The following is a 27,975-nucleotide window of genomic DNA, read 5'->3' as shown; positions in this document are numbered from 1 at the left end:
TGGATTTTATAAATGCAATGACTGTAACTATCCTAACAGCCTTGAAGCCTCATGTCAGCACTTACAATATCAGGGTGATACCAGGATAATGTTTTGGCAGAGGAACAGCTTTTCCTCTGTGCTTTATTACCTGTCTGCTCTTAAAAACCATGGAAAATAATTGTTTATCAGTTCTGTGTCAGTCTGTGATGGAGCACTGATGTATCACATATGTGATGGCGAAGAATGCAAAATACGTAAAAAGTCACACAAATAACCACATCATTCTCTTCACCTCCACTCTCTTCATCCCACCAATACTCAAAGATTCACCACCATCTTCCCGAAAATGAAAATGTCCACAGTGTGCAGGCCAGCAACTGTATGTAGACAGAGATGGTTCTCTTTAGATGAGATGGGTTCTCTTTAGAACACCTGTACAGTAAAGTCCTCAGGGATTAGCCTAATTGCATCACTGAATCTGTCTAAATGAACTTGTAGATTTGTATTTATATCAGGACTCATTATTTCCTCCAACTCAGTCCAAGAATTACTGACTATCCTCTGGAGGGTAACAGCATCAGCAGCCTGACTGCACTGCATTTTTTTTTGCATTCCTCTGTGATACTAGTGAAGAAATAATCAGCAAAATATTCCAAAGGCATTTATTTATTTCTTGCACATATATTAAAAATAAAATCTTACAAAATATGGAACCATATACTGAAATATATCATCTTAATTCATACATCAAATATCTTTTAATGTAAGCTAGAAAAATAGAAATTTCATTTTGGACCCATATAATAATCTTGCTGTATTCCTAAAAATGATGTTAAAAAATATTTTTCCTTAAAAAGAGAAAGCGCACATTGCTTCACCAGACTAACAAAAATAATTCAGTGCAAATTCCTAAAACAGGCATTCAGATTACATTTCCTTTCATATATGATTTCTAAACAGTTAATAGTTCAGGTTTTTCATATTCTGAAACAGAGATGAGCAGAATCAGTTGAAAAGAAAGTTGTATAAGCTATTGCCTCTGTCCTGGAATTTAGTTTCCAGCAAGGTCATAATAAACTCTTATTGGAGCTCTTCTTTACTCAAAGTTAGTCAAAATTTGCTAGAGTTGATGTAAAATATTTCTTTACATTTTACCTAGAACACTTAAAATATATTCAAGCTTTACCAAGCATTTTGGTTATTTGCTGTAGGCATCTGTGCATTGGGGTCACAGTTGGAATTTACAGAAGTAAAATTCATTCTGTTCAAAATCCTGCCAATTATTAACTTTAAAAAGTTCTCCAGCAAGGAGTTATATATTAATAGTAGTTTGATATACAGGCATTTAAGTTAAGAACATCAGACTGCATATGACACAAATCACTTCAGGATCTCATTAGCATCCCCTTTCTGCATGTTTTATGTAGACTCAGGCTGACATTTTGGTTGAAGCTCACTCCACAGAAAGTGCCACTTACTTTAATAAATAAAGGATAATTAGGTCTTTTTTTTTAACCTGAAAAATTACATAGGTTTTGATTTAGTTTTTAACACATGTTAATTTTATATATGTTTGTAAGGATTTTAGTTTTATATATGTTTGTAAGGATTCAGTCCCTTAGAATAAAAGAAGTAAAATAAAAAATACAGTTTCTCCATCTGCCCTTCTGAACACACAACCTACCTAGAGCATTAGCACTTTTAGAGTCACACTGTCCACACAACCTGAGCTAGGTGACACCTGCTGTAAAACAGGTCAGCGTTGGACAAAATCATGTAAATCAAACTCAGTGAAACTACTCTTAAAAATGTAAATGTCCTATAAAGAGTCAATATTGGGTTTTTTCCCATTTTGGTTGATTTTTTGACTGAACATTGGACTTTTGAAAAAGAAGGAAGAAATTGCATAAAACATGCGATACAAACATATTTTGCTACACAGCTTCTAAAACGTGTAACTACAGTCACTAAAAGCATACATTCTATTAAAAGCATGAGTACAAAACATAGAAGATCAAGTATTTAAGACTTGCTCAAGGATGCAGTTGGTCTGATGTTGCAAAATACTTGGGCAGGTGCTTAATATTAAGCATACGAGTCATTGTGCCAAGAGAGATTTTATGGCGAACACTAATGCACAAATATTAGACTGGCTCTTCCACTTCAAGATAAGCATGGACGTAAGTGCTTTGCTGGATATGGATCAGGATGCTCAGCACCTAACAGGGCTGCAGGCACTGATCCAGCAAAGCACTTACCCACACGAACAACACGGCTGACTTGAGGATCGCTGCTCATGTGCTTAACATTAGGCATGCTCGTAAGTGCTTTCCTGGAAGGGCCCCGATAGACCAATCGTGTGTGAGCTATAAAATTTGAAGCAGAGTATGTTTAACACACTGCATATTTAACAATGCTAATCTGCTGAGATTTGCTCTTTCTTGGAACGGGGCATGTCCGATGTCAAACATTTATTTTTCAGAAAGTGCGTAAAAAAAGCCGTCAAAAGCAGCTTTGTGATTATGGTTACAAGTGAGTCTCCTTAAGCTCCTTTCATTTCTTCTTTGCATGTCTTTTCTCAGGCATCTACAAAGGAAAGAGAAAACCCTAATCAAAAACATTGCTTTATTCAAATAACATCCACGTATTTAATTTTGCCCCAATAAACATCACGTCAGATGCAATTGAACACCTGAAGACAAGCACACTGAACCCTTCCAGATTTCAGATCTGAATGCAAGCTCTGCCAACTATGCCACCTCTTCCACTGAAAATATTCAAATCACCAATCACTTCTACAAATAGAACTACGTTTATTACTTGACTGAAAATGATGTGCCAGTTTGACCCTTAAATATCCCTAGTGCTTGTATTTCCATGTTTTTGTATCAGTGCTTGTATTTCCATGTTTTCCATGCCCACTGATGTCAACCCATTTGCTATGCAAAGTCCAAAAAAGTGAAAATGTGAGGGCTGTTTAATCCCAGATAAACAACTATAAAATCATCACAGCTCATCAGATATTTACATGAACATGTAGAGATGTCATGTTAACCCAGAAAAAGAAATAAAGTAAAACCACATTTCTATAATCGCCCTGGCATATTGCTCTATACTATGCTAACCAAGGAAGAAATAGCAAAGCAACACTTCATAATGATCTACTGCTACTGCTGGCCAGGCAGGGTAACTATATTTAAATCCTTATTGTGGTAGGAAATATTGTTTTATGCACTTGGCACCTTATGCTCTTCATAACTTCTTACAGATACATGTTGAGGAAGTTTCAAACTTACTAAATGTATTTCTTGCTTTCCTAAAGGGAAAAGAGTTTTTGTTTTCATGTGAAAGCTCTAATGGTTTTTGGAAATGGCTTATTTTTCTTGTCATGCACAAATTCTTGCTTAACCAAAAGTACAGTCGCTAATAAAATTACTATTGTGGTAAGTTACAGCATAGCTGACAGCTGAAGTTGAGATGTGGCACTAAAGCAAAATGCATCCCTGCACAGAGAAAGAACTCTAGACTTAGTCCTTGAGCACAGCAGCAGATGTGAAAGGCATGCATAGAGCAAGAAAAAATAAAATCTGGTACCCGAGAAGTACCAGAAGGTCAGCACAAAGGCCTCTCATCTGTATCAGAATTTGTTCTCTCTCTGTCCCAAATTCCGACCAGAGAAACTGGGACTTTTTCATAGAAGGTTCTTGAACAGCTCAGTCAATGAAAAGGCGTGCTTGGAAAGTTTATTTCACAAAACTTTTGAACTGTTAAAATCCAAATTCCTAAAACTAGCATATTTAAATATCCAGAAACTAGCATATTTAAATATCCAGAAGAGCTTTTACCATGTATCTGTTCTGCCCCATAGTTCCCATTTCTAACATAATCCTCTCCCATTCCTGGTTTTCCAACAAGCACCCATCCCATGCTTGTCTGCTTTCTCAGCATTTTCTAGAACTGGCTTTTCATTAATAGATACAAAACTCCTTTTTTCTACCAAAACACTCCCTAACTAGTTGCTTACTGCACAGAACTTCTCCATTAACCTAACAGAATGTGCCTGCTCTTTTTCTTTCCTTTTTTCCCATAGCATCATCCTGCATTTTTGACGGGTGTTTTTCAAAATTGCCATCACTTCGGCATCCCATGATTCAACTCACATGAATTTGGGAGGTTGAATGTTTTCTGGAATTTAACCCTTCCAGTTCACAACCACAATTGCTTGCTCTGGGGTCATCAAATGCTATTTATTATCAGAGATAATAATTCTGTAGATTTCCAAGTATTTTCCTCTATCTGGAATTCCAGCCATGCTGACCCTCTGCACATTTGCAAACTACATCTGACACTTTGTAAAAAACATCAGTTTGAAAGGCACACAAAACCCAACAAGAACTACAAAACTGCACAGAACACATGGCAAGACTTCTCTTTCATTTCTGGCTGGAAGAGAGTGCCACAGAGCTTTTTAACCTAACAGACACCATCGTAATCCAAGGGTTGTAAATGACAGCAAGTAAGTTTGAAGTGGAAAAATGGCATAGTTACTCAAAAAGGGGAAAATCCTAATTTCTCTAAAACTTGCATGATCAAGGGATACAATCAGATTCTTTACTGAGCTGAAGTAGCAGACTTCATGTGTTTTAAGAGTGTCATTCAAAAACACACATTGTAGTTGATCTACAGTCATGACTCAGTGCAACAACTGATGGATGACATTGATTATTGTGCAGAATTGGCTAGATCGGTACAAATGATCCCAGTGACTCCATCTCTTTTTCAATTCTGAGATTGAGGGAAACCACATCATCAGCTATCTCTCTAAATACACAGGAATAGTCTGTAATGATGAAAGAACATAGAAAAGAGTGGGTAGTGCATTTTAAGTAACAGTCCTATCTTGTGCAAAACTTTGTAAAACTAAACCTTATCTAAGACACTCATACTTAAGCTTTTGAATCCAATGCCAAACAGGCTTCTTAAAAAAAACCCCACCCATTCTTGCCTTTAAATCAATTTTTCCCTGATTATTTTTGTAAGGACCTCTTGACCTTGGAATTAAACATAAAAATATCCCTATATTGCTATGCGCTAAGAGATTTATCACGTAAAGCCAAAGAGATGCCAGAACTCTTTAAGGATTAAAATTTATATACAGGAAAATACCAAAAGCACTTTAAAAATGTGCTGAAACCCAACCTAGCTTTTGAAGCATACAGCAAATACAGCAAACACAAGTTTGTTACACAAAGCACTTTATTGCATTACATGTACACTGACATTCATTGCCTTTGTTTCCAGCATTTGAAAACACCCCAAATCCCAATACAGAGAGTATCCTTGCCTCAATAAAATACCACCAGTGACAAGGCTTACATCAACGCTTACATTTGGGTCAAAATAAAAATACAATGATGCCATCCTACTCTGATGTAACACTGGGTAAAAAACTTCAGAAAGTTTTAAAAAATAATGCTCCTTATGAATTTAAGAAAAAAAAATCATCAAAGGTGGGCAAGTTTTTGACCTAGAATGAAGTGTAATGGAGAAATCTCTGAGGTGGGCTTTACTGGGCTTGCTCTAGAAGGAGCAGCAGCACAGTATAGTACCCTGCTAAGCCTTGCTTCTAGCTCACAGCACCATGTTAATGCAGCTGAGCCATCTTCCCAATCCAGGCTGGAAAATCAGATATCATGGTATTGTCTTGCCTCACTAAGGACCAACAGCTCTGTGCCCTGCCAGCTGACAGACCTCTCCATCACACTCATATCCAGACATGCCCTGCATACACTATACTAACAAAAAACTCCAGGAGACTTCTTTAGCTTAACATAAAAATAACCACTGTATGAAATTCTTTAAAGAATAGGTCTTCATTTTGATGTTTTAGGTTTGGAGCTGAAGAAAGCAGAAATGGATTTCATTCCACTCTTATCAACTTTGGCCAGAGCCTTCTGTGCTGCAGACATCTTGGTGTTTGCCTGTGAGTGAAATGATAAACAGAAGCAGTTAAACAGCAACTCCATAGGGGGGAAACAGATGCTACAAACTCCTAAATACAGAAGTCAAACAATAAGTTGAATTGCTTTTTTAGTATACAGCCATAAAGATAATGTGATGCAGGCTTTGAATAGTAGGAGAAAAATATTAAAAACCAAATTTGACATTGTTCAAACTGAAGAATACTTGTCATGAATTACTTAACCTCAAACAAAGACAGAAAACCAACTACAAGGAGAAGGAGGTGCAACATCTCTCCTTTCTGGAGGATGAGATATCCCAAATCAAACGTTTACTTTGGGAAAATCCCTGAGTGTACATTAATAGGAATAATGCATGCAATAGAACAGATGCATTCTCTACCCTCAGACTCAATCTCATGATTATGCTGTCAGCAGGCTGAATTACAGACCTGCATTACAGATGATGAATAATTCACACTGATTTACTACCAAAGACTATGCACAGTGAAATAAAGGGAAAAGAGATTAAGAACTAGGAATGAAGAAGGTAACTAACGTTTCCAAAGCACTTTTGAGGCCACTGGGACAACTTCCCAGACTTCTTCTTCATTTTATAGAGCCGACCTCTTTTCTTTCTTGTATTTTAAAGTGTTATATTTTAAATCTCTAGCTGCTTTCCCTATTAAGAAAAATTTGCATTGACCTTTCTTTATGATACTCCTCAGTCTGCAGGACTTCCCAATTATAGTACTTGGGATCAGCTAGATGGTTATGGATACAATGGAGATAGGCTACAACTGTATGATTGTCTGTGTTACTCTACAAACAAAACCACTGCCAAAGTATTTTAAAAAGAGTAGTATACTGTACAGAGTCCAAGGGCTATCTTTTCTTTCCCAGATTCTCTCATCAATGTGCATTATTACTTCAGAAGTAAATCTTATTTAATGTTAAAATGAATTATCTCTCCTCAGTTTATTTCTATCTTTATGCTAAGTTCAAAAGCATATAATGTGGGGAGGGGGAGCATGCATATTTAAACATCTACACTTCACTTCACTTAGGGGGCAATCCTCTTACTTCCAAACTAGAATGTGCAATGAGTACAAAAAAAAAAATATGGGGTTTTGGGGAGAGGAAGGAATGCATCTGTCACCAGCTGCTTCTCTTTGCAAAGGGATAACAAGTAGTCAGCATTAGACTGAAGGTCACAAGACCAGCACAGCGGGCCTTCTCGGTTCCCCATGGATTGGAGGAAGATTCATTTTCTTTCAATGTTCAGAGAAATAAGCCAGTACAAGCCTCACAGCTTTGGCAGACACAGACAGGATCTATTTCTTTTCACATCTCTGTTTCTCTCCTAGGAATAGTACAGTGGCAGGCACCGCTGGACTCAGATTTGGACTGGCCTCCAAACATGCGTTGGAGCTGGCAATCAGTAAGTTCTGTGTTGACTTAACTTCATTAAGTTGACATAAGTAAGTGCACAAGCAATATTTCTAGGTAAAAATAAAGCCTGTCCTAGCATCCCTTGGAATTTAAGTAAATGCTGCCATCTTCATTTCTTTTTTGAGTTACTGAAATTTACAAGTTGCTATCACTAAGCCATAGGATTTCTCATCTAAAGGTCTCAAAGAGCTCTGCAAACATTAGCCAAACACCTTAACACATGTCTGAGTCTGTGAGGCTCACTGGAATGTTCACTGGTGAAATACAGCCTGGCAGGAATAGTACAAAACAGTTCAGAATACGAAGTTAAAACTGTCACGTTAAACCTGAAAGAAAAGTTCAAAGAGATATAATTACAGATGTCAGACAATTTTGTATTTGTTTTGTATTTGTGATGTGTTTTGAAGGAGAAAGTTATGCACTCTGTGCTAGTATTTGCTATTCATCTGCACTTCAGCAAAACAAGTATGAATGCAAGGCTTGCTTACCTTCTTGGTTTTCAGATTGTCGCTGTTAAATTTAGTATAGTCTTCTTGTGGTTCCACAGGGACATCTGACAATTTCCTTTTCTGAAATGTTAGAGTGAGGAAGTTGCTCTGTCAACCACTTTTATGATGTACACACAGGGAAGTTCAAAGCTTTGGCTTTAAAACATAACCATAGCACCAAAACAGGACTGGCCATCAACTGAAGAATCTGCAGCAAGAGTGGAAGATTTCTGTCTGCAATCGTCTTCTCTACATGTGAATGTAAACCATCCTTACAGCATTCAGAAGAGAGCATTCAGTGTCAGGGGAAGCATTTTCTTCCTAGCCTTCTGAAGAATGACTGCTAGAAATCAGCCATGATTGTGACTTTGGTGTCAGTCTATTTAGAGAACCCTCTGGAGCAGCTGTTGGAAGTCAGTGCCTGACAGTCAAGGAACTGTGGTGCTTATGATCTCATGGACCTGTGAAGCACCTCCATTGCTGTAGCTATCTGCCAACACATGTGGATCATCATTTAGTCTGTTGTCTGTTTGTTCACAACCTTTAGAATTAATTAGTTTCTACAGGCTGGCAAGAGTGAAACACTGCCATAGCTCATTCATCACTTGAATCCAACAGTATATTATGGAAGTTTGACTCTGCATGTGCTGTGTGCCTTCTAACTTCAGAAATAATGCACATGAACGATTCTAAGCACTCCACATGATCAGGCTGTAAAAATGAATATTTCTTTCCGTAAACTGTGAGCATGTGTTTAGTTTAAAGGTGAAAACTTTCTGGTATGTTTCCAAAAGGGGAAAAAAAAGTATGTAGTATTTTACAACACTGTATTTTTATTATTATTATATATCTGATATTACTACCCTGTCCTTAATATCCTGTGAAATCTAGACCGTGGCCTTCCCAGCTTTTGTGCCAAAGAGAGTGATTTTGCAAGCAACTTGGATGGTACCATACATTTTAAGATCCTGTTTTATTCATTTTGTTTATGGTGCTTCTTTTATTCATTTTGTTTATGGTGCTATCTCTCTCTCTCTCTCTCCCCCTCCCTCTCTCTGTTTGGCACAGAAGTCAGGTCTGCAGCCTAGATTTCTCAGCTCTTAGAACCAGATCCAACTGAAGCCTTTTCTTCTGATTTCAATGGAATCTGGATCAGCCTCTTTAGGAGGCTGTTTACTGTGCTGTGATTACATTTTCAAATGACAATCTAATGAAGAATTACTTTTCTCCTCTTTTTGGAATATGATAAACAAGTTTTTAAAACTTACAACAAAAATGCTTGCATTTCAGCAAAACATTTGCTGTTTAGTTGTAGCAAAGCCTACATATTCTTTGTAAATGTCTTTCATCATCTGCCAATAGCCAGACTCCCTGTGCTGACAAACTGGACAGTGTGATGATTACAACACAAGATCAACGGCTTACAATTAATACAAGGAACATGCAATTTTGATTTAATTATTAAATCACAAAGACCAGGCTGCACCCAGCTTGTTCTTGTTCAAGAAAGAGAATGTGTTGTTGCCTTTTGGCTGATCACTGAAGTTTCTACATCTTTCCTCCCTTCAGAGTTTAATGTAATGTACAAACATGCAATTATTTTTCCAAAACAAGAAATGCATGTTAGAACCTTATTTTGGAATAATCATATATTATGTCTGATAATACACCTTGCCCTCATGAAGAGAAATGTCAATACAAGTGATTGAAAACAGTCTGAAGGAGACGAAGTTTCCGTGTATAAGCCTACCTTGCTCCTCTGAGATTGTGAAATAAAGGAGTGTTTTAATCTCTGAAGTTGCAAGGACTTAAACACAGAAACATCATACACATCCTGGTCAGTGTTTTGGAAATTAATCAGATCCTTAGCAAGGTCTCACTACCCAACAACTGAACAGTTCTAAGCCTCATTTCCTCTGCAACCAAACTGCTGAAATAAAACTGTTTTTAAAAATAGATTCTCAGAAATATCCCAACGGTATAAGAGCTATTAGTACACAATATGGAATGTACATCACATGCAGTTTAATACAGTTGTTTTAACATGCTTATATAGCTAATGACTATCAATTGGCTCCTGATGTGTGCTTAATATTTCTTACAACACATAAAGATAATTCTTAACTGAATCAAAGGGCCAAGTAACTGTGCAGCCAGAACAACTGTCCAGCCACATGGAAATAACATATCTCTGGATATCCATTGGAGAACAAATGCTATTAATAACAGTAGGGCTCAATTATTCCTCTATGTGCTAGCTGACATGCTGCTAAACAGAACAGTCACTGAATGAGCCAGAACTGAGGGTTTTTTTAGACTTTGTTTCAGTAAGTAGCAGGGACATTGCAGGAAAGGCCAGCATGATACGTAATCTCATTTCAGCAGACATGGGCTGCCCAGTTTAAAGTAAATGGAAAGGATTATCCAAAGTGGAGTTATTGGTTCTAGGGGGCAAACTTTGCAAACCATATGCCTTACTTGTCTGAGGCAAAGCAAAGGGACTTGATGTGTGAAGAAGACATTTGGAAGGTAAAAGACTGAAGAAGTGATTTTGGATCTTTGACTTCAAACAAGGTGAAAATCTTGGAGGAAAAAGCTTTTCAGACTAAACACTATAAATGTGGCTCCTTGCTCACACAGATGCACACACATTCCACCACCCCCCATTCATCCCCCAAAAAATCCAACTGACACTAGGTGTAAGCAGAAATCTCTAATGAATGGGGGGAAAAAAGACTAGGGGAAATGAAATTAAAAAAAAAAAAAGATCGGTTAAGGGGTCAGGTAATCCTGGGACTAAGTGAGAACTGCCAAAAAGTCAAGCTGAGTTAGACCTTGGAAAGGAAATTAAAACAAACAGTACAAGGTTGATTAGCTACAGAAGCAAAAAGGGAATTAAAAAAGAGAAAGTGAAGCTGCTGTACTGTAGGGATCTGATAGATAAAGTTAACCTATGTGTGGACCCAAAATGGAAGAACTCTTTTGCCTCAGTAAATCATTTTCAATAAAAATGAAGAGGTTAAGCACAGGGACAGAAGAGAGAATAGAAATCACTCTATTCAGGACAGAAGTAAAACTCAGTATGCTGATCCGGTTGGAAGACCGCATCAGAAGCTACAAGATGAGAGCCAGAACCTGGTGTATATTCTGTCAGGAAGGGACCGTAGCACAGAATAGCCACAGACCCATCTTTAATATAAGAAGGGAGAAAAAGTGATAGTAGGACTCAGGAGAAGAGAGTGGGGAAAAAAGTGAAACAAGGAAGAATAATTAAAGAGTAAATGAAACACAGAATCATAGAGTGGTTTGGGTTTGAAGGGACCTTAAAGATCATCTAATTCCAATCCTCCTGCCATGGGCAGCAACACCTTCCACTAGACCAGGTGGCTCAGAGCCCCATCCAGCCTGGCCTTGAACACTGCCAGGGATGGGAATTCACATCTCTGGGCAGCCTGTTCCACTGCCTCACCACCTTCACATCTAATTTAAACCTACACTCTCTCTCAGCTTAAGGTCATTGCCCCTTGTCCTGTCACCACATGCCCTTGTAAAAAGTTTCTTGCCAGCTCTCCTGTAGCCCCCTTAAGGTACTGGAAGGTGCTGTAAGATCTCCCTGGAGCCTTCTCTTCTCCAGGCTGAACAACTCCAACTCTCTCAGTGTGTCTCAGCCTAAAATCAAAACAAGGTAATGCCTACTAAGTTGCCTTTATTTTCTCAAATATAACACATTTTCTGGCAACGGAATGTGAAGGATTGCCAGAGGACTTGACATGGTGCCACTTAAGCAGCTGAAATTACAGAAAACAAATACTGCATAAGAAGTTTAAGGTAGGTGAGAAACTGGGGAAAAGGGGAAACAAAGGCAAATAATGCAGAAAGGGATGCCATTGGATCAGATGGAGATTACTAGTTAATTACTATTAAAGATAATAATAGAATGCTATCATTTGCTGAATGTACACCACTGAGTAGCATTATGAACACCTAAAGAGCTTTTAACACTGTGTAAAAAAGTTGGGGAACCTTCAAGACTGGAAACATTAAAACCAGATTAAATGTACAGAAGAAGCAAAAGGTCATGTACACAGAAACTAACTGCATTAATTTCTTGTAAATCTGAGAACTGATCAAGTAGAAACTGCAGTGCAAAAAACCAAACCAACTGTGTGTCTTAACTATTCACAGCACAACAGAGAGCTATCTGATCACACACCAATAGAGGCAAATGGGATTCTAGTCTGTGATGGGACAAAGTATTTCTAGTTAAGACAAGAAGGGAAGAATGCCATCATATTGTATGAGTAAAGGTTTTATCAGAAATAATTACACATTTTTCTGGTCACCTGCTTTGAAACAATTGAATTCATCTTGGAATAGGTGTAAAGAAATGTTTCCACAATGAGGGAATGGACAATCCATCTCACACAACCAAATTGGCTTCTCAAAATGAAAACACAAAGTATATATGTTTTCCCTTTACAGATTGAAAGAACTAATGTTAGGGAGGGAAAGGAGCCATTTCAATTTCAAAAAACAATGATAAAGTTAGCACAAAAGGGCAGGGGAATAAATTGGCCATGAATAAATTCAAGGTGGAATTTACAGAAAGGTTTCTGAGCATCAGAGGAATGAGGTTATAGAACACTCTTCCAAGAGAAGTAATGGAAATAAAAAATCCTAATGAGACTTACAGTGAAGAATGGTCAGTGTATGAGAGATTATTCAACATGGTTGTCTGGGAATCCATGACCCAGGAGGTCCCTTTCAGGGTCCTCATAAATTATATATGAAAGAAAACCTATGAGGTCATATTGTCCCATCAACCTCAATAAAACTAAATAAGCAGAACACGCATGAAAAAGACTGTTGACCAAAACCATAAAATATGCCTCTCTTTTTCCCTCCCCTTTTTAAGAAGGAAAACCAACCAAAATATTCCTTATTAAAAATATGAGTTCCCTGGTAGATTTCTTGAGCTTGTTTCAGACTGGCTTTTCACAAGGAGGCCACCTTACTTAATGTATTGTACCCAGTGCTTGGTCTGGTCCAGTTTCAATAATACCTCAGAAAAATTAACTTACAACACATCTATCAATATCTTAATGTTCTCCTACCTTCACTGGTGGCTCTGGTGCTGGGCTTCTAAGTTCTGGGAGCCTGCAGAACAAAAGATTTTAAATTAAAAATTAAGAGAGATGAATTGCACAACCTAGGGTTTGGAAATCCTTCTTCATGAATGCTGCTTTGGTTATCAGCTGCTCACACATGGCAAGCACTTGCAAAAAAAAGCAGCTCATGGACTGTATTTCTGACTTAGGAAACTGTTCAGCTATGGGGCTTCAGGCTACAAATTGCACACTTTTCCAAAGGCCACCATAACAGAAGCCTTTGAGCAGAACTGAACTGATGAGTAGGCGCAGAGTCCCAGTGATGATCCAAGCCAAGTCTGCTGCTGGCAGGGAACACCAGGATGAGGATGTTGGCTCACCTTCCAGATTTAAATACAAACTAACACAGGTGAGATAAATAAGTCAAACCCAAGGAGCATTGAGTGAGTAGGGAAAAGGAAAGAGGACGGGGGATGAAGACTCAATTTCTGGCTCTGCTGCTTGTGCTTGACAATTCTGGACAAACTGTTCTTTTGGATTTTCCTCCCACTTGTTTTCAAACAGGACACATTACTCAGGGTTTCATCAGGCAACAGTGGTAACAGACCTATCCGACTTTAACATTACATCTCCCCCAGCTCACAGTCCTTAACACCATAGGAAAGCCAAAAAATAACCCATAATCCACATTTGAAAAATCATGATTCAAGTGTGGCAAATAGAATCTCATTGTGTCATTCACTGCACTGCCTTGATGAACAAATCTCAGTATTCAACAGAAATGACCAAATGGACATTAATCCATGCCATGTAAAGCTATAAGCCAGTTGGAACAATACTTACCCCAAGTATTTTAACAACTCCTTACTCAGATCTTCAGGAATATACTCTGATATTAACCCATGGGCATACCGTACATAGTCTTCAGGAAGAGGTCAGGGAGTGGGGAGGAGGAGAAAAAGAACATTCATGTTACAAAGTCACGTTGCTTTAGCCATGTTGCATGTGCTACCATGAGGCACAAGGTTGAATCACTCACAACAGACTCCTAATGGATACACTGTGATGCTTCTCTGCCTCGACTAGTTTATGTTATATGACACTTGTAGGTTTATTTAAAAAGTAAAGACTTACTACACTCACTTTGTCAGCACATGTTATTAATATCTGCTGCATGTACTTTACAAAAGCTGTTCACTTTCTGAGAGTACTAGATATCGTGTATTTTTCCGAAGAAATTAAATTTTAAAAACCTGCAAAAGTAAAAAGCTGACTCAACAGAACATGCAATCATTAATTTTAAAGCATCTGGATCTTACAATTATTTGGCAAGGGCTTCAGTACTAAAGAACATTTTCTGGCTTCAACTGAAAACAATTAGATGAGACAATGAGTCTATTTCAAAGTCTTGTACTTAATTTTCAGTACTTTATAGAAAATGCCAAGGCCTATCTAAACATCACTGGCAAGACAGGATAATTATCTGTGGAAATATGAACTACTAGAAGCTGTTTTCAGTACAGGGCACTCCTGCTATAAATGTTCTTCTGGAGACTGAGGAAAAAAAGTGACCCTTTTATAACACAAAGTCCTAAACCAGATCTTTTCCGGTCACGTTCTTCACAAGCATTTACTGATCATGGGCTGGATTTTTTAAACTTGCTGTTGTTGAGGCTGCTAGGGAGTAACTGCACCCATGCACAGGAAGCATTTGCCAGACAGATATTAAGCTAAAATCTCCCCTCTTGATTCCAACTCCAACAGGCCAGTTTATCTGCTCATATGCCTCCACACTTAAAGAGTTCAGAAGTACATGGCATACCAACCTTAAGGTGGCAAAGAGCTATTACTTTAGTGCCAGAGATAAATTTATCTTTTTTCCCCATTTTCTCTTTTTTTAACCTGAAAAGCCCAATGCAAACTGGCATTGAAGGAGAAAGCAGTAACAAACTGACAGCAGCATACGCATTTCAGTTGAACTGATAATAAATTCTTACTATCACCTATCTGCACTTCTCCTTCCTTCACTGCCTAGATTCATCAAAGATTTTTCACTCTCTAAGCCTACTTTGGGGTCAGGAGAGAACACAAAATAATTCCAACCCAAGACAATTTCACTTCAGCAGTTAATATGTCCAATTTACTGCTTAAGAAAAATATTCCAATAATTTCTCTCTTTGCATTACGACACTGAATGGTGAGTCCAAATCAACTGCTATTATTTCATACTAAATACAAAACACATTCCCTTTGCATTTCTGACTTGAAGCAATCTTCACTATCTTCCTTTACTAATTTAAAAATACCACTATTTGCCTCCTATGGAGTCTGTGTTCTTACACCAGCCTATCTTGTTATTAATCTTTCATCAAACATTAGGAATATTGCCCACTTCCCTTCTTTGTCTTCTGAATGAAATAGTCAGGTCCCATATGATAAACCTCCCCTACTTCCCTATTTGCTCTCGTTATATCCTCCCCTATTTTTGCCCTACAACTCTGGAGATGCTAACTACATATACCCATCTATTTTTAAGGTGCTGAAATTTCATAATACCCCAATGAAAACAATTCTGTACAGAAATAAATTGCACTGTCACAGCAGTGAAAATCAGACAAGAAAATGAGTCTTACTAGAAATAAGTGTTGAGTAATGCCCATTTGACTTCCTGTCATACACCTTGCCACGTACAGCGGGACTGCCTCCAAAACTCACTTACTTTAGACCCCAGTATACCCAATTTCAATGCTGCTCTCTCAAATATGAAAACCCAAGGTTTTTAAAAAGACTACTATAATCATGTCACTACAAATAAAGAGCAGGGTGGAAAAAAAAAAACACTGTAGATGAAATATTTAATTATAAGTTTCAGAGAAAAAGTATTTAACCATAGTCAAGATGGTTGTTGCCAGGACACTTTCCTCTTTCTTTAAAAAAGTAGAGGTTGGGAAAAAGGTGAAAAGCTACTGTGAAGTTAAAGCCACAACTTTTGCAATTTTATCTCTTTTTAAAAACCATATATAACAATCTCTGTTCTATAAAATTGTCTATTTGCCTTGTAAATCTCATTTATGTTGTTTCTTTTGATATCATGACTTGGTAGGTCATTTTCCACTTTGTGAGCAAGCTGCTTTGTTTCTTCTTAATTTTCAATAGCATGAAGACTTCTGACTGTCTCTGTAATAAGAAACAATTTGCCTTGGTTCATCTTGCTCTAAACTGTTCTTAATTTTCATTAACATTTGAAGATTTTATTCCGAATCCATTTTCAGGTTTCTCTACAGAATTTTGTGTCAGTAACATTCAGAACATTGTCCTCCCCAGCAAAATGGTGAATAGAAGCAAACAGGATCCCACGAGACTTTTTGGTAATAGGACTGTTATAATTTAATACATCTATTATCAAAATTTTGCCCTTAATAATTACACATTTGTGCATTTTGTAGTGGGTTGAGGATGGTAAAATGCCAGTGCACCCACAAAAAAGCATCCAACTTGTACATTTGTTGCATAAAGTAATGTTTGGACCAGAAGCCTTTTCTCTGTGACCATGACTTCCTACGATCCCTTCACCATTTTGAAGAATTCTATGAATGCTAATACTCCATGCATCCTAATAAAAATAATAATGAAAAGAAGCATGTTCTAATACAGACACACTTACTGGGTGGGAACTCATATACATTATAAATATGTGTCCTATTCTTTAACACAGTCTCAATTCAGCAAAGCACTTCAGCAAATATTTCACTGAGAAAAATGTTTCCTCCTTGAACTGTGAAGAAGCTAAGAGAACCCCAGCTGAGACCACTGTAATTGTTAATTACAATGTCATCTGATGAATATAGCAAAGAACTTGGAAAAGCCAAGGCACAGAGTCGCAACTTATATGGAATTTTCTGTACAGGGTATAAATTTACTGCAAAGGCCAATTTCAATATATTTTAGTTTCTAATCATGTGTTTTATCTCTACTTATGTGACTTCACAACAATGGAATTCATTATGATGTTTAGTATTCTTACCTTCCTGAGCGTCTGTGATCTGTTTACTGTTGATAAATGTACTTGCAAGCACCTTTTCACCTACTGATATATTGTTGCTTTTAAGTGCTTTCACTGTTTGATTAACCTACAGAAAACCAAAGAATGAAATGCCTGTATCAATATTGTTATGCACATGTTAATGCAGTGACAAAGCTCTTGTAATTTTGTTTCAAGCATATAAAACACTCAAGTTATGGACTGTGGTGAAATTTAATATACATTTGTAATGACTAGCAGATGAGCTCAAAAAACCCAAAGAAACTAGCATGTCTTTGAACATGTTGCCTTGGCAACACAGCACCACTTTTGCAGCACCCTAAGATGAGCTGAGCTACTCAGACTCAACAGCCATGATTATACAGGTGAGAAATACACCTGCTCAGAGAACAATCCTGAGCTCAGCAGGATGGCAAAGGCAGTCCTGGTGGAAATCAAAGATTAAAGACTTTACAGGGCACTGATGTGCTGGATCCAACAGAGAGAGAACTGTCAGACAAAGGTATTTTCAACAACACAAACAGGTACCTGTTCACATGTAAATATTCAGGTAATCATTGCAAAATAGGTATTCATTCCCATGCCTCATCACTGCAGAAAGTGGACCAGATTTTGTGCTTGCATTGATTAATTTAAATGACAAGGCCTCCTCATCATGTGATGCACAACCTCTTTTTCTATAGAGCGGCATCATGTTAAGGGCACATGTGCATGAGTCAAATGAAATTGACTTTCTTTATACCGAAACAAAGACCCCATCAAGCTTAGCTTTAACACTAGTTTATTTCTGGCAAACTCTACAGACCTCTTGAACAGCATGATTGGATCAGGATAATAGCAACCAAACCAGGACCATTCTGAGTGAACTCTGCCAAAACTTCAGGAAACACATTTGTAGCACAAAACCAAGGTAGTTCTGTCAGCTTCAAAGCACAGCAGAATTTAGAAACTGTAACAATTAAAACCCTCCTCTAGCCCATCTATGAAAGGGACAAAGCAAAAGCAAGCCCCTCACCTTATGCAAAGCCCACAGCAATAAGCTGACACATCTTCTTCCTACCCACACCCCGTATAAGCCCCTTTCATGGCCAGTCCCGTCAAAAAGAGAAATGCAACAAGCTTGTTAATATCTCTAACACCTGATCACATTCCCAAGTGGAGCAACTTTACTGTGATGTCTGTCCTTCTTGGACAGAACACGTACCTTGAACTGAGGCACAGCACATGGCTCCAATGCAAATATGGACAAGCTAAAAAGTATTTCCATTTTAAACAAATAGCAATTTTTAAAGCAAAAGCGAAACACAATACCTTTTTCTTTAACCACTTCAGTGTCTTCTCTCGGCTGTATTTGTGGAATTTCTGACTGCCAATCTCTGAGAAAAAACAAGCAAGGGGAAAAACGTCTGGTTTGGATTGCATTTTCAATACCTTTAAAATCTTTTAATTTGTAGATAGAATATAAAAGTTAATTTGCATCTTGCACATGTTTGATATCAGGGCAATAAGTTTAAAAAATATTGGAAGCAAGAAAAAAAAAATAAACAGACTGAGCTGATATGAACAAGTCTGGACAATCTGACAGTTCTTTAATTAGGACCTAATCCAGCAAAGCACAGATTTTATTTATTTATGTGCAATCTTGAGTTCTCTTGTTCACTAAGATTCTTCTTGAGCCCTTGTAGCTTCACTTCACCTTCACTGCCCTGTGTCACCAGACTGGTGATTTTAACTACGTATCTCATAACACAAAATGATGGTTCCACAATTTTATTTTTTTTTAAACAACAGATTATCTTAAATTTTTATGTACTGGATTTCAGCACCTAGTAAGGGACCAGGACAGAGAGTTGGTTACTGAAGCTAAACCATCCACCTCTTCTATAAACCCTTTCCCTATCAGTTCTACTCTCTCATGTCAGAGTGACTAAAACAGGATTTTTACTTCTATCCCCCTTTTACATGATTCAATAAAACCTTAAAAGAAAATACAGAATCCAAAATAGTGAAACTCACTCCTTGTGGGAGGAAGTACATGACTCACTCATGATTTATGGAGCAACACAAATTAACTTGACGATATAAGAATTCTGGAGAGTGCTTCCCCTGTGATAACGAGGGCATCATGAGCACTTGCTATTCACATGTGATCTGGAGATACATCAGTTCAAAACATCCAGGCAAAAGAGACAATTACAAAGGCTCAGGGAAATTTCAGTATAAAAATTCAATGTTAACTCACAGAAAGCTACATTTGGGAAATGGAATCAGATGCCTAATAACAGGAGATTTTGGAGCCTGCTGCTTCAGTCCTTTTCTTTAACAGGTATTTCAATAAGTTTTGATCTCCTGTATACCATTCCCATAAATACCTACATCTGTTTCATGTCATTTACTGATACAGTGTCATATTCCAACACTCATTTCATGGATTTTCCTTCTCCCCTGGCAAACAACAACATATTATTTATGATTCCTTCAGCATTTCCTTCTTTGGGGTTTATCTTGGCTCTTCCAAATTGCACACAAACAGTGAACTATTATGTGCTCTTTCTGCATGCATGGCAGGGGGTATGGAGAGGTCAAGGAAAGCTGCTTGCAAGATAAAAGTTTAAATCTCTCTCAATAGTCGGTATAATAGCAAAATGCAAAAATTCTTCAGAGCAAAAATGAAAAAATACACTAATGTACACTTTGTTTAATGATGAGCTGCAGGTAAAACAATTAGCTGTGACATTGCTGGCTGCAGACTTTAGGATTTAGAAGCTTCTAAATGGCTCTGAAAGAAAAGGAGCAGAAAATGGAGAAACTCTCTGGATACTTGAACCTGCTTCTCAAAGGGCTGACGTGGTTTGGGTTCAAGCACAGTGAGTACAATTCATGGATTCCTCTCTTATCTAAGAAAGTTTGAGGAAGGGACATCCTCTGGGCACCATCCCCCAACCCATGCTGAAAAGTAATTCTAGTCTGGATTCCCAGGCAGACTCCCCCATAACAGCATGATTCAGAGTGACTCAGGGAAAGGAAATGTAGAACTGTGAAGCCATTTTCATTAAAACATGTGAAAAATAATTACACTGAACCCTTCAGAGATCACTTTGTTTGAAAATATTTTGTGTGCTTGACAGTTTTGACTATTAAACCCTAGAAACTGACAATATTCAAGACCTCTGAAGAATTAAAGTGAGTTATGAAAGTCACAAACTGCTGACAAAAGGATTCAATATTGAACGTGGATTTAACATGTGATGCACATTTGATATTGGTGAGAGTTAGTGACTACATTTGATAATATGAGTATATATTGGAAAGCCTTTTGTTCCCTAATGTGTCTGGTGCCTATAAAACTGGTCTGAGACATCTGGAAAGATTGGGTTCGAGAAATACAGATGGAATATAAGTGGTTCTACAATTAAATAATATGTTCAGTGATCGGGTAATCGCTATGTAGACTTGGAAGTTTCCCTGATGTATTGTTGAGCAAACTGCCTAAAGCACATTTTAAAATCCATTTTCTCAGTGTTTTCCATAACTCTGAAACTTATAGGGCCCCTTTTTTCCTACCTCCTGGGAATACAAGCTTGGCAATATTATTTAGTTCTTCTAATCAGGTAAGTTTTCTTGGCTCTTCATGTTAATCACATCAGACAAGATCATAGTGCAGCTTTTGCCTAGCAAAATGAAACAAAGAGTAACACTCTAGAACTGGAATTCATAACCCTTTCTTAAACCCTCTCTACTGTACATTCAATCCAATGTCAAAATTTATTAGCAAACAACCTGCGTCACCCAGACTTAGTGAGCTGTAACACACCCTTTCCACAACTACTAAAGCAGGTAATTCAGAATTTAATTCAACTAAATGAATTTTCAGTGCCCTTCAAGAATGAGGCCAGGGAAGCTGGATTTTCTGCTAATTCAGTAAGTGTAAACTGTGAGTGCTCTGGGGTAAGAATTTCTTAGACAGATGTTAAAAGTCTTAAGACTAAATGAAGAGTGAAATAATTATGTTGTTAAGTTCTGTCAAGCAGAACAGAGCTGCAGAAGCCTTAACGCAACTGGTATTTCTTGCCCTAATGCTCTACTCCTAAAATGAGAAAGGCTACAAAGTGGACAAAAGCTCTTAAGAGCCAGAAACAGTGAGTACCTGAAGTCATAATGCTGGTATTTTTTACAAGCAATAAAAGACATGAGAATATGAAACACATAGAAGTGGATTAAACAGAAAGGTGATGTGTGCATGACAGGCAAGAAAGTGCCAAGGGGTTTGTTGCATAACAGTACTCTTGGTGTTCTATAAAAAGAAAGAAATCCTAAGAACAAGCTCCACTGTAACCCAATCCAAACCTGAACAAGAAAAGAAGTAGCATGTACATGCAGGTACATGCCTGGGAAAATCCAAGAACATCACATAAAGATGATGCGTGCGTGTGTGTACAGCTTTTATGACAAAAGCATTGTTGACCTCACATTTCAAAACAAAACCCAGGAAGCAAACACACCTTTAACAGCTAATACAATTTGTTGGCAAAATGACACAAACTTATGGGTGTACATAATAGATTACTTAAAATGGAAAAAACCAAGCAGTGAAGCATCTTCACTACTAAGAGAATACAGTTTATGGAAAGATGATCCCAGATGGATAATAACTGCAAATACAGTATCAGAACGGATACAGAAGTTAGACCAAGACACAAGATCTTGTCTATAGCAAACACTTTAAAAAAAAACTTCTGTTTTGGGAACATAAATACTGCCCAAAGGCTTTACTGTTGTTTAGAGGAAGTGCCCCTTCAAAAAAATAATCCAGACCTTGTCCTAAGTTCCTATGCAGACTCAAGTATGACAGCCAAAAGGATGTGGCTCCATTTTTCCCCTTCTGAGATGGGCGACCAACCTGACCTCCATTATGATAATGTGATCTCCTTAGTGGATGAGGGAAAGGCTGTGCATGTTGTCTATCTACACTTCTGGAAAGCATTTGACACTGTCAGCTCATGGCTTGGACAGCTACACTCTACACTGGGTAAAAACCAATCTGGACGGCCAGGCCCAGAGAACTGTGCTACATCCAGCTGGGAGCCAGCCACTAGTGACCCCAGGGCCAATTCTTTATCTAATATCTTTATCAATAATCTGTATGGGGGGATTGAGTGCACCCTCAGTCAGTTCACAGACAACAGCAAGCTGGGCAGGAGTGTTGATCTGCTGCAGGGTAGGAAGGCTCTGCAGAGGAATCTGGAAAGGTTGGATTGATGAGCTGAGACCTAATAGCATGAGGCTCGACATGGACAAATGCCAGGTCCTGCACTTGGGTCAACAAACAACAAACCTCTGCAGCACTGCAGGCTGGGGGCAGAGTGGCTGAAAAGCTGCTCAGCAGGAAGGGATCTGGAGGTGCTGGTCAACAGGGGCTGAATATGATCCAGCAGTGTGCCCAGGTGGCCAAGAAGGCCAATGCATCCTGGCCTGTATCAGGTATAGGGTGGCCAGCAGGACCAGGGCAGTGACTGTTCCCATCAGCACTGATGAGGCCACACCTCCAGTTCTGGGCCCCTTACTAGAAGAAGGACATTGGGGTGCTGGAGTGTGTCCAGAGAAGGGCAACATAGCTGGTAAAGGGTCTGGAGCACTGTCTGATGAGGAGCAGCTGAAGGTGCTGGGGGTGTTTACTTTCAATGAGGCTCAGGGGGGACCTTGTTGCTCTCTACACCTAACAGAAACAGAAAGGAGTTGCACTGAAGTGGGGGTTGGTCTCTTCTGCCATGTCTCAAGTGAAAGGACAAAGGGAAATGGCCTTAAGTTGCACCAGGAGATGTTTGCATCAGATATTAGAAGAATTTGTTCACTGGAATGGTGATCAGGCCTTGGAATAAAGTGCCCAGGTCAGTGGTGGAATCATAGTCTCTGGAAGCGTTCAAGAGAAGTCTGGATGTGGCACTTGGAAATACGGTTTAGGAGTGATTATGGTAGCGCTAGGTTGACACTTGGATTGACAATCTTGAAGGTTTCATCCAACCTTGATGGTGTTATCATTGTATACACAGAAGTTTAACAGCTCTTGTCTCACCCTGGCTACCATGTTACACAAGCTGTAGGGCACAGCAATTGCCTGAAAGCTTAAAAATACTTTTTAATGGAAATACTTGTCACTTCATGAGAAGGCAAAAAGGGTTTTGCTTTTCAGATGCTCCTATCCTAGAGAAGCCTTCTCAAAAGTCAGAACTCACCCAAAGAAAAAGATTGTTTGGTCCAAAATTATACAAAATGTAACTAAATGTTTCTGTAGGCTCTTTTGGAATTGCAGGAGGGATAGTAGTATTACTCCACAGTTATGTGTTTATGGAAGCACATAATTCCAACTACTCCAGTCCCAAACAGAATGTGACAACAGCCTTGCTACCTAGATTTTCTGCTCCCTTGTGAAAGTGAGCATTTTCAACAGAAACATGTCCTGCCCTGAAGTTCAAGTGCAACTTCCCTACCCTACTGCACATGCACCATAAAAAGCCCAAAATACTTAAACTTGTTCACCTAAATTAACTTACAGCTTCCACCCCTCACAAACACCTTAATGTTCTATACAGCTAGAAGGAGGTCTGGTCTTTTACTTAGCAGATGCTATTTTTTCATCACCTTTCCTTAGCCACTTCCCAATTATCTGTAGATCATCAAAATATTTCTTCTTATATATATATATATATGAACGATAAAGGTCAGCTTGCTTCGTGAAAGCAAATTCTTAATGTTTGTAGCTTTCAATCTATCTTTTAACTTAAATCTCAACTCCTTGGAGCAGCTCTGGTGCATAAGAATCAGACAGCTTACTACTTTTGCATTTGGTGGTGCAAAAGATTCCTGTATGTTCTCCTGTAGGTCTCCATGTGCATGCAGGGAAATCTCCATTCCCCATCAGGGAGTTAGCAAGCCTAAGTAGAATGCTATTTAAAGGACTGAAAATAAAAACTGAGGTCTTGCACATTTTGCGTATCTGCAAACCTACAAAAATAATGTCACGCTCCTGTCCCTTCCCTAGAAAGCATATATTGTCCTCAAATAAAACGATAGCCCCCACACCAAAGGGAATTCTGAGCAAAGTCTGAGGAAACTATGTACAGAATTGATAGCTTGCTAACTTTTTCCATTTGAGTTTTCTCACTCATATACATATGCATCCCAATCAATTTTTGTATTTTAAAACAATTAAGTCTTTAAGCTTAAACCCACAAAACTAAATTATGCAACGCCAGAAAATTTGTGTTCTTCTTTCTCAACAGCATATTTCTTCTTCTCCAGCTTTTTTCTACTTGTTTCAATGGTTTGAGACAAAGGATTAAAAAAAGTAAAATGGACCTTTTCCATGCCAGACCATCCTACACTAAATAAAGAATTGAAAGAGATGTAAGATTCTGATCCAAGTCAAAGAGACTTCACAACATATACAATAACGTCAAGAAGCCAGCTATGATTGGTTTATCATTTGTATGACACCTAGCAGCAAGACTCCATGAGATTTTCAGACTTGCAGCAGACAATCTGAGATCCACATATTTCTATTCACAAGACTGCAATGACAAGCTCTAAGCCTAAGCTTCTGTTTTTAAAGTACAGCTGTGTCCAGCACTTCAGTTGTTTGGTAAAGCAAAAAACAATATTTAAATCTATCTTGTAATGAGGTGACACTAACAAATTGAGTCTTTTTTTATTTGTCCTCCCTCCCCTCCCACCCCATTTTTTCACCTTTTTCTTCTGTTACGTGCTGTATGTACTGTTTAACATCTGCACACTTCAGCAGCAGTGGGCAGCTAGGGTATTCTGAGTCTAGCACAACTTGATCAAGTGGCTGGAACTTTCCTTGCTGCTGAAAATACATCAAAGGGATTACAAAAGCATTACTAAAATGTTAAGACACATATATACACACTACACATATGTATATAAATATATATGCATGCAATGGCCATAGCTTTAAAATAAAGGATTTAAAGAAGATCGTATTTTGAATGGTAACACATGACACATTCAGAAACTGATTACAAAGCAAGCTATAAATATTTATTTCAGACCAGTAAATACCTGCAAAATGCTGAACTCTTCAAACACTGCGCTTAAAAGGCCAAATTTAAAACAACATAGGGAGAAACTAATGTGAAGTACAGCAGGATTTTTTGGAAGATGACATAAGACACAGTAGTCAGTGTGTGCCAATAGTGTTTTAGACCAAAACCTGTTGGATTAAACCCAGTGTCATAACTTCCATTCAAATTTTGCTTTTCCTTCCACAAAGATAAATCTCAAAGGAGCAGGGCAGCTTCTGGAACACAGTATTAACCTTTCACCTCTGCAAAGTCAATTCCAGTTTGGCCGGAGTAGGGATATAAAGTGATTTTGGCACAACTTAAATAGCCCCACAGATGACAGAACCATCAAACAAATTTTGCCATTGCCAAACAATGCATAATCATTCAGCATGGTTTGGCACAACTGGCAACCTTCCCTTTGGAAAGATCCTTTAGTGCATCAGTACAAAGAGTCTGTGAACTTCTCATGCTTAGAGAGTGCGTGGTCTCTGCAGACAAGGCTGAACTCATTATACTGGTCAGCATGAAAAAACCCACTTGGGGTACAGTGCTTTCATTATTAATTAATTCTCTTGCTAGACACTCAGAGGCTTAATAAAAGTAACCATCTATTGTTAAATCACAATAAAAACAAGAAAAAAAGTCCCAAACAAACACAAAAAAAGCAGAACCGAGAAAGTATTTAGAGGGTTTCTTCTCCTTAAAAGGGAAAAGGCACAATAACTGTGGCAAAAAGACTTTAGGAGACACAAAAATAAAACTGCAATAAGCTCTTTCTTACAGATAACTGACCTGCTTGTATCCCAAAGCAAGACAGCTGCATTTACCTCATGCATGGGCACAGAGCCTACGCCAAGAAAGGTGCTGTATAGGAGATGGCTCTGCTCAGAGACACACAAAGCAATCCTGCATCACACTATCAAAATCAAAGGACAGTGCAAAGGATGATTCTATGATATCCAGTGATGTCCATTAGCTCAAGCTGGAAGTGACTGCGCTGCATTCAGGCTAACCTTGCCACAAGACTGCAGAATACACTAACTTAGGCAAGGTGCTGCAGAAAAGCATTTGCCCTTTTTTAGGACCCACAACAGCTCTATGCATTTATCTGGCATCAGGCCTGGCCTAGAAAACCAGAAAACCTAGAAAACAATGTACTGAAAAAGTGAAGGGCAGCACAGGACTCTTCCCATGCAAAGAAACAGCAGCAGTAGCTGTCCTTTACTCAGGCTACCTCAACACCACCCCACATAAAGAGAGATTTACTACTTCCCTAATTTAAGTTTGACATAAAGCTTTCAAAGGAGTGATGAATTCAGAGTGCAGTGCCCAGGGAACAAACTGAACTACTTGTGGAATGACCTCTTCTGTTTGACCAGCCTGACCACTGAAATACAGAATATCTGCACACCCTATACCTTAAATAATTAAAAAATCACAACAGAACAGTAAGTTACTATTACAAAAGTATAAGGTGACTTTATATCTTCACCATAAATAATTTTTTCTCTCGCATTCTCCACTTGCAATCTAAAGCAGAAAATAGCAAGCAACCTTGTAGAAATTCTTTAGAGCAAAACGTCTTAGGATGCACAAAGTGCATTGTCTCCACAAAACAAAACAAACAAGCAAAAAAACAACAAAAAAAATCAACATTTCAATATTATTTTGTGCCCCTTTTTTCACAGGCTGCTTATTAAAAAAAATCAGAAAATTTGCCTACAACTTTTGATATATTTCAGAAATTTAAGTGAGGTTTTGCTACACCCACAACAAACCAATGAACCCATTTTTTAATTACCCAACTTTTGGATACTCAGTCATCCCATTGCTGTTCTATGATATGGCATCTCTACAAATGTTGTTGTTTCCTTTCAAGATCAAACTGCCACAGAAATGTTCCTCCTTCCTCCTCCATAGCATCCAAATTATTCTTTCTTTTCCCCTTCTTTCCCAAAATAACCATTTTACTGATGCCTCAGAAAGGGCACTAGTTTGTTTTGATCTGATGACATGTCAGCATTTTAAATTCAATAGTTCTGGGACAGGCTCCCACAAAAAGACAAAAGAGATTCTCTTCTCTAAAAAAAAGAAGGTGATTAGTGCTTGCTGAGATTGAAAGCTGACTCTTGTAGCATAATTTACCAACCAAAAAACTTGATGGAAACAAAAATACTTCTAGGTATTAAGATAATACTGCTTTAAAAGCAAATTAAATTTCCATTATTATGGAAAGCCACTCTTTGTAAAATTAACATAGCTTCTGCAGAACTGAAGTCAGAAATAATGTTTTGTCCTGAGAATTCCAGAAGAAAAAATAAAGTAGGCTTACCTCTTTGTCTGCCTTTATGAGGTAGTAAAGTATCAGAAATAGGGGGTCCATTGGTGTAACAAACAGCAGGCGCCCATCTAGGTGACAGATATGCAAAAGTAAGTTTCCACAATATAATGACTTTTTGGGGCTTTAGGATGTTTTTTAGGAGTGTGAACAACTTTTTTTTTTTTAATAAGAATCCCAATATTTTAATAAAACAAACAGAAAAATAGTATTTGTAATTTCATATTAAAAATATAGATATAACTCTATTCTCTACCCACCAAACCAAAACACAAACTCCACTTCAGGACTTCTGCTTTGTGTACTCTGAGTTTTGCCTTTTTTCTGGCCTGTATTAAAACCAGCAAAATTGAAGCTGCCCTCTATTGGCAGATTTGGGGGCAACAGAAATTGGATTGGTACACCAGAGATATTCAGCAATACTCCACCTCTAACACTGGGCAAGGCAACACTGCACTGGCAGAAGAGACAGGCAGGACAAGAAAGAATTTCAAGGGCTAGTTAAGTGAGAGCTGCCTTCA

The 27,975-nt window shown here is 38.1% G+C and overlaps 1 protein-coding gene across 3 annotated transcripts in view; it reads right to left on the bottom strand.

The window, feature by feature from the left end:
- Positions 1-630: 630 nt before the first annotated feature.
- RNASEH2B (ribonuclease H2 subunit B) overlaps positions 631-27,975 on the bottom strand; it is a 43,295-nt gene continuing 15,950 nt past the window's right edge. The window contains exons 4-11 of one of the 3 annotated variants that reach the window (XM_036390178.1): positions 27,449-27,525; positions 24,776-24,896; positions 18,344-18,408; positions 17,015-17,120; positions 13,834-13,912; positions 12,997-13,039; positions 7,883-7,963; positions 5,221-5,963 (exon numbers count right to left, since the gene is read on the bottom strand). In XM_036390178.1, coding sequence (XP_036246071.1) covers positions 5,856-5,963; positions 7,883-7,963; positions 12,997-13,039; positions 13,834-13,912; positions 17,015-17,120; positions 18,344-18,408; positions 24,776-24,896; positions 27,449-27,525 — 680 coding nt within the window. In that variant the 3' untranslated portion in view covers positions 5,221-5,855. Of the gene's footprint in view, positions 2,569-5,220; positions 5,964-7,882; positions 7,964-12,996; positions 13,040-13,833; positions 13,913-17,014; positions 17,121-18,343; positions 18,409-24,775; positions 24,897-27,448; positions 27,526-27,975 lie in introns of those variants that run through there. The other 2 variants (XM_036390187.1, XM_036390194.2) reach the window with 2 other exon arrangements.

This window comes from Molothrus ater, chromosome 2 (genome assembly GCF_012460135.2).
Source record: "Molothrus ater isolate BHLD 08-10-18 breed brown headed cowbird chromosome 2, BPBGC_Mater_1.1, whole genome shotgun sequence".
Taxonomy (NCBI): Eukaryota; Metazoa; Chordata; class Aves; order Passeriformes; family Icteridae; genus Molothrus; species Molothrus ater.
This window is presented reverse-complemented; position numbering and strand designations above follow the sequence as displayed.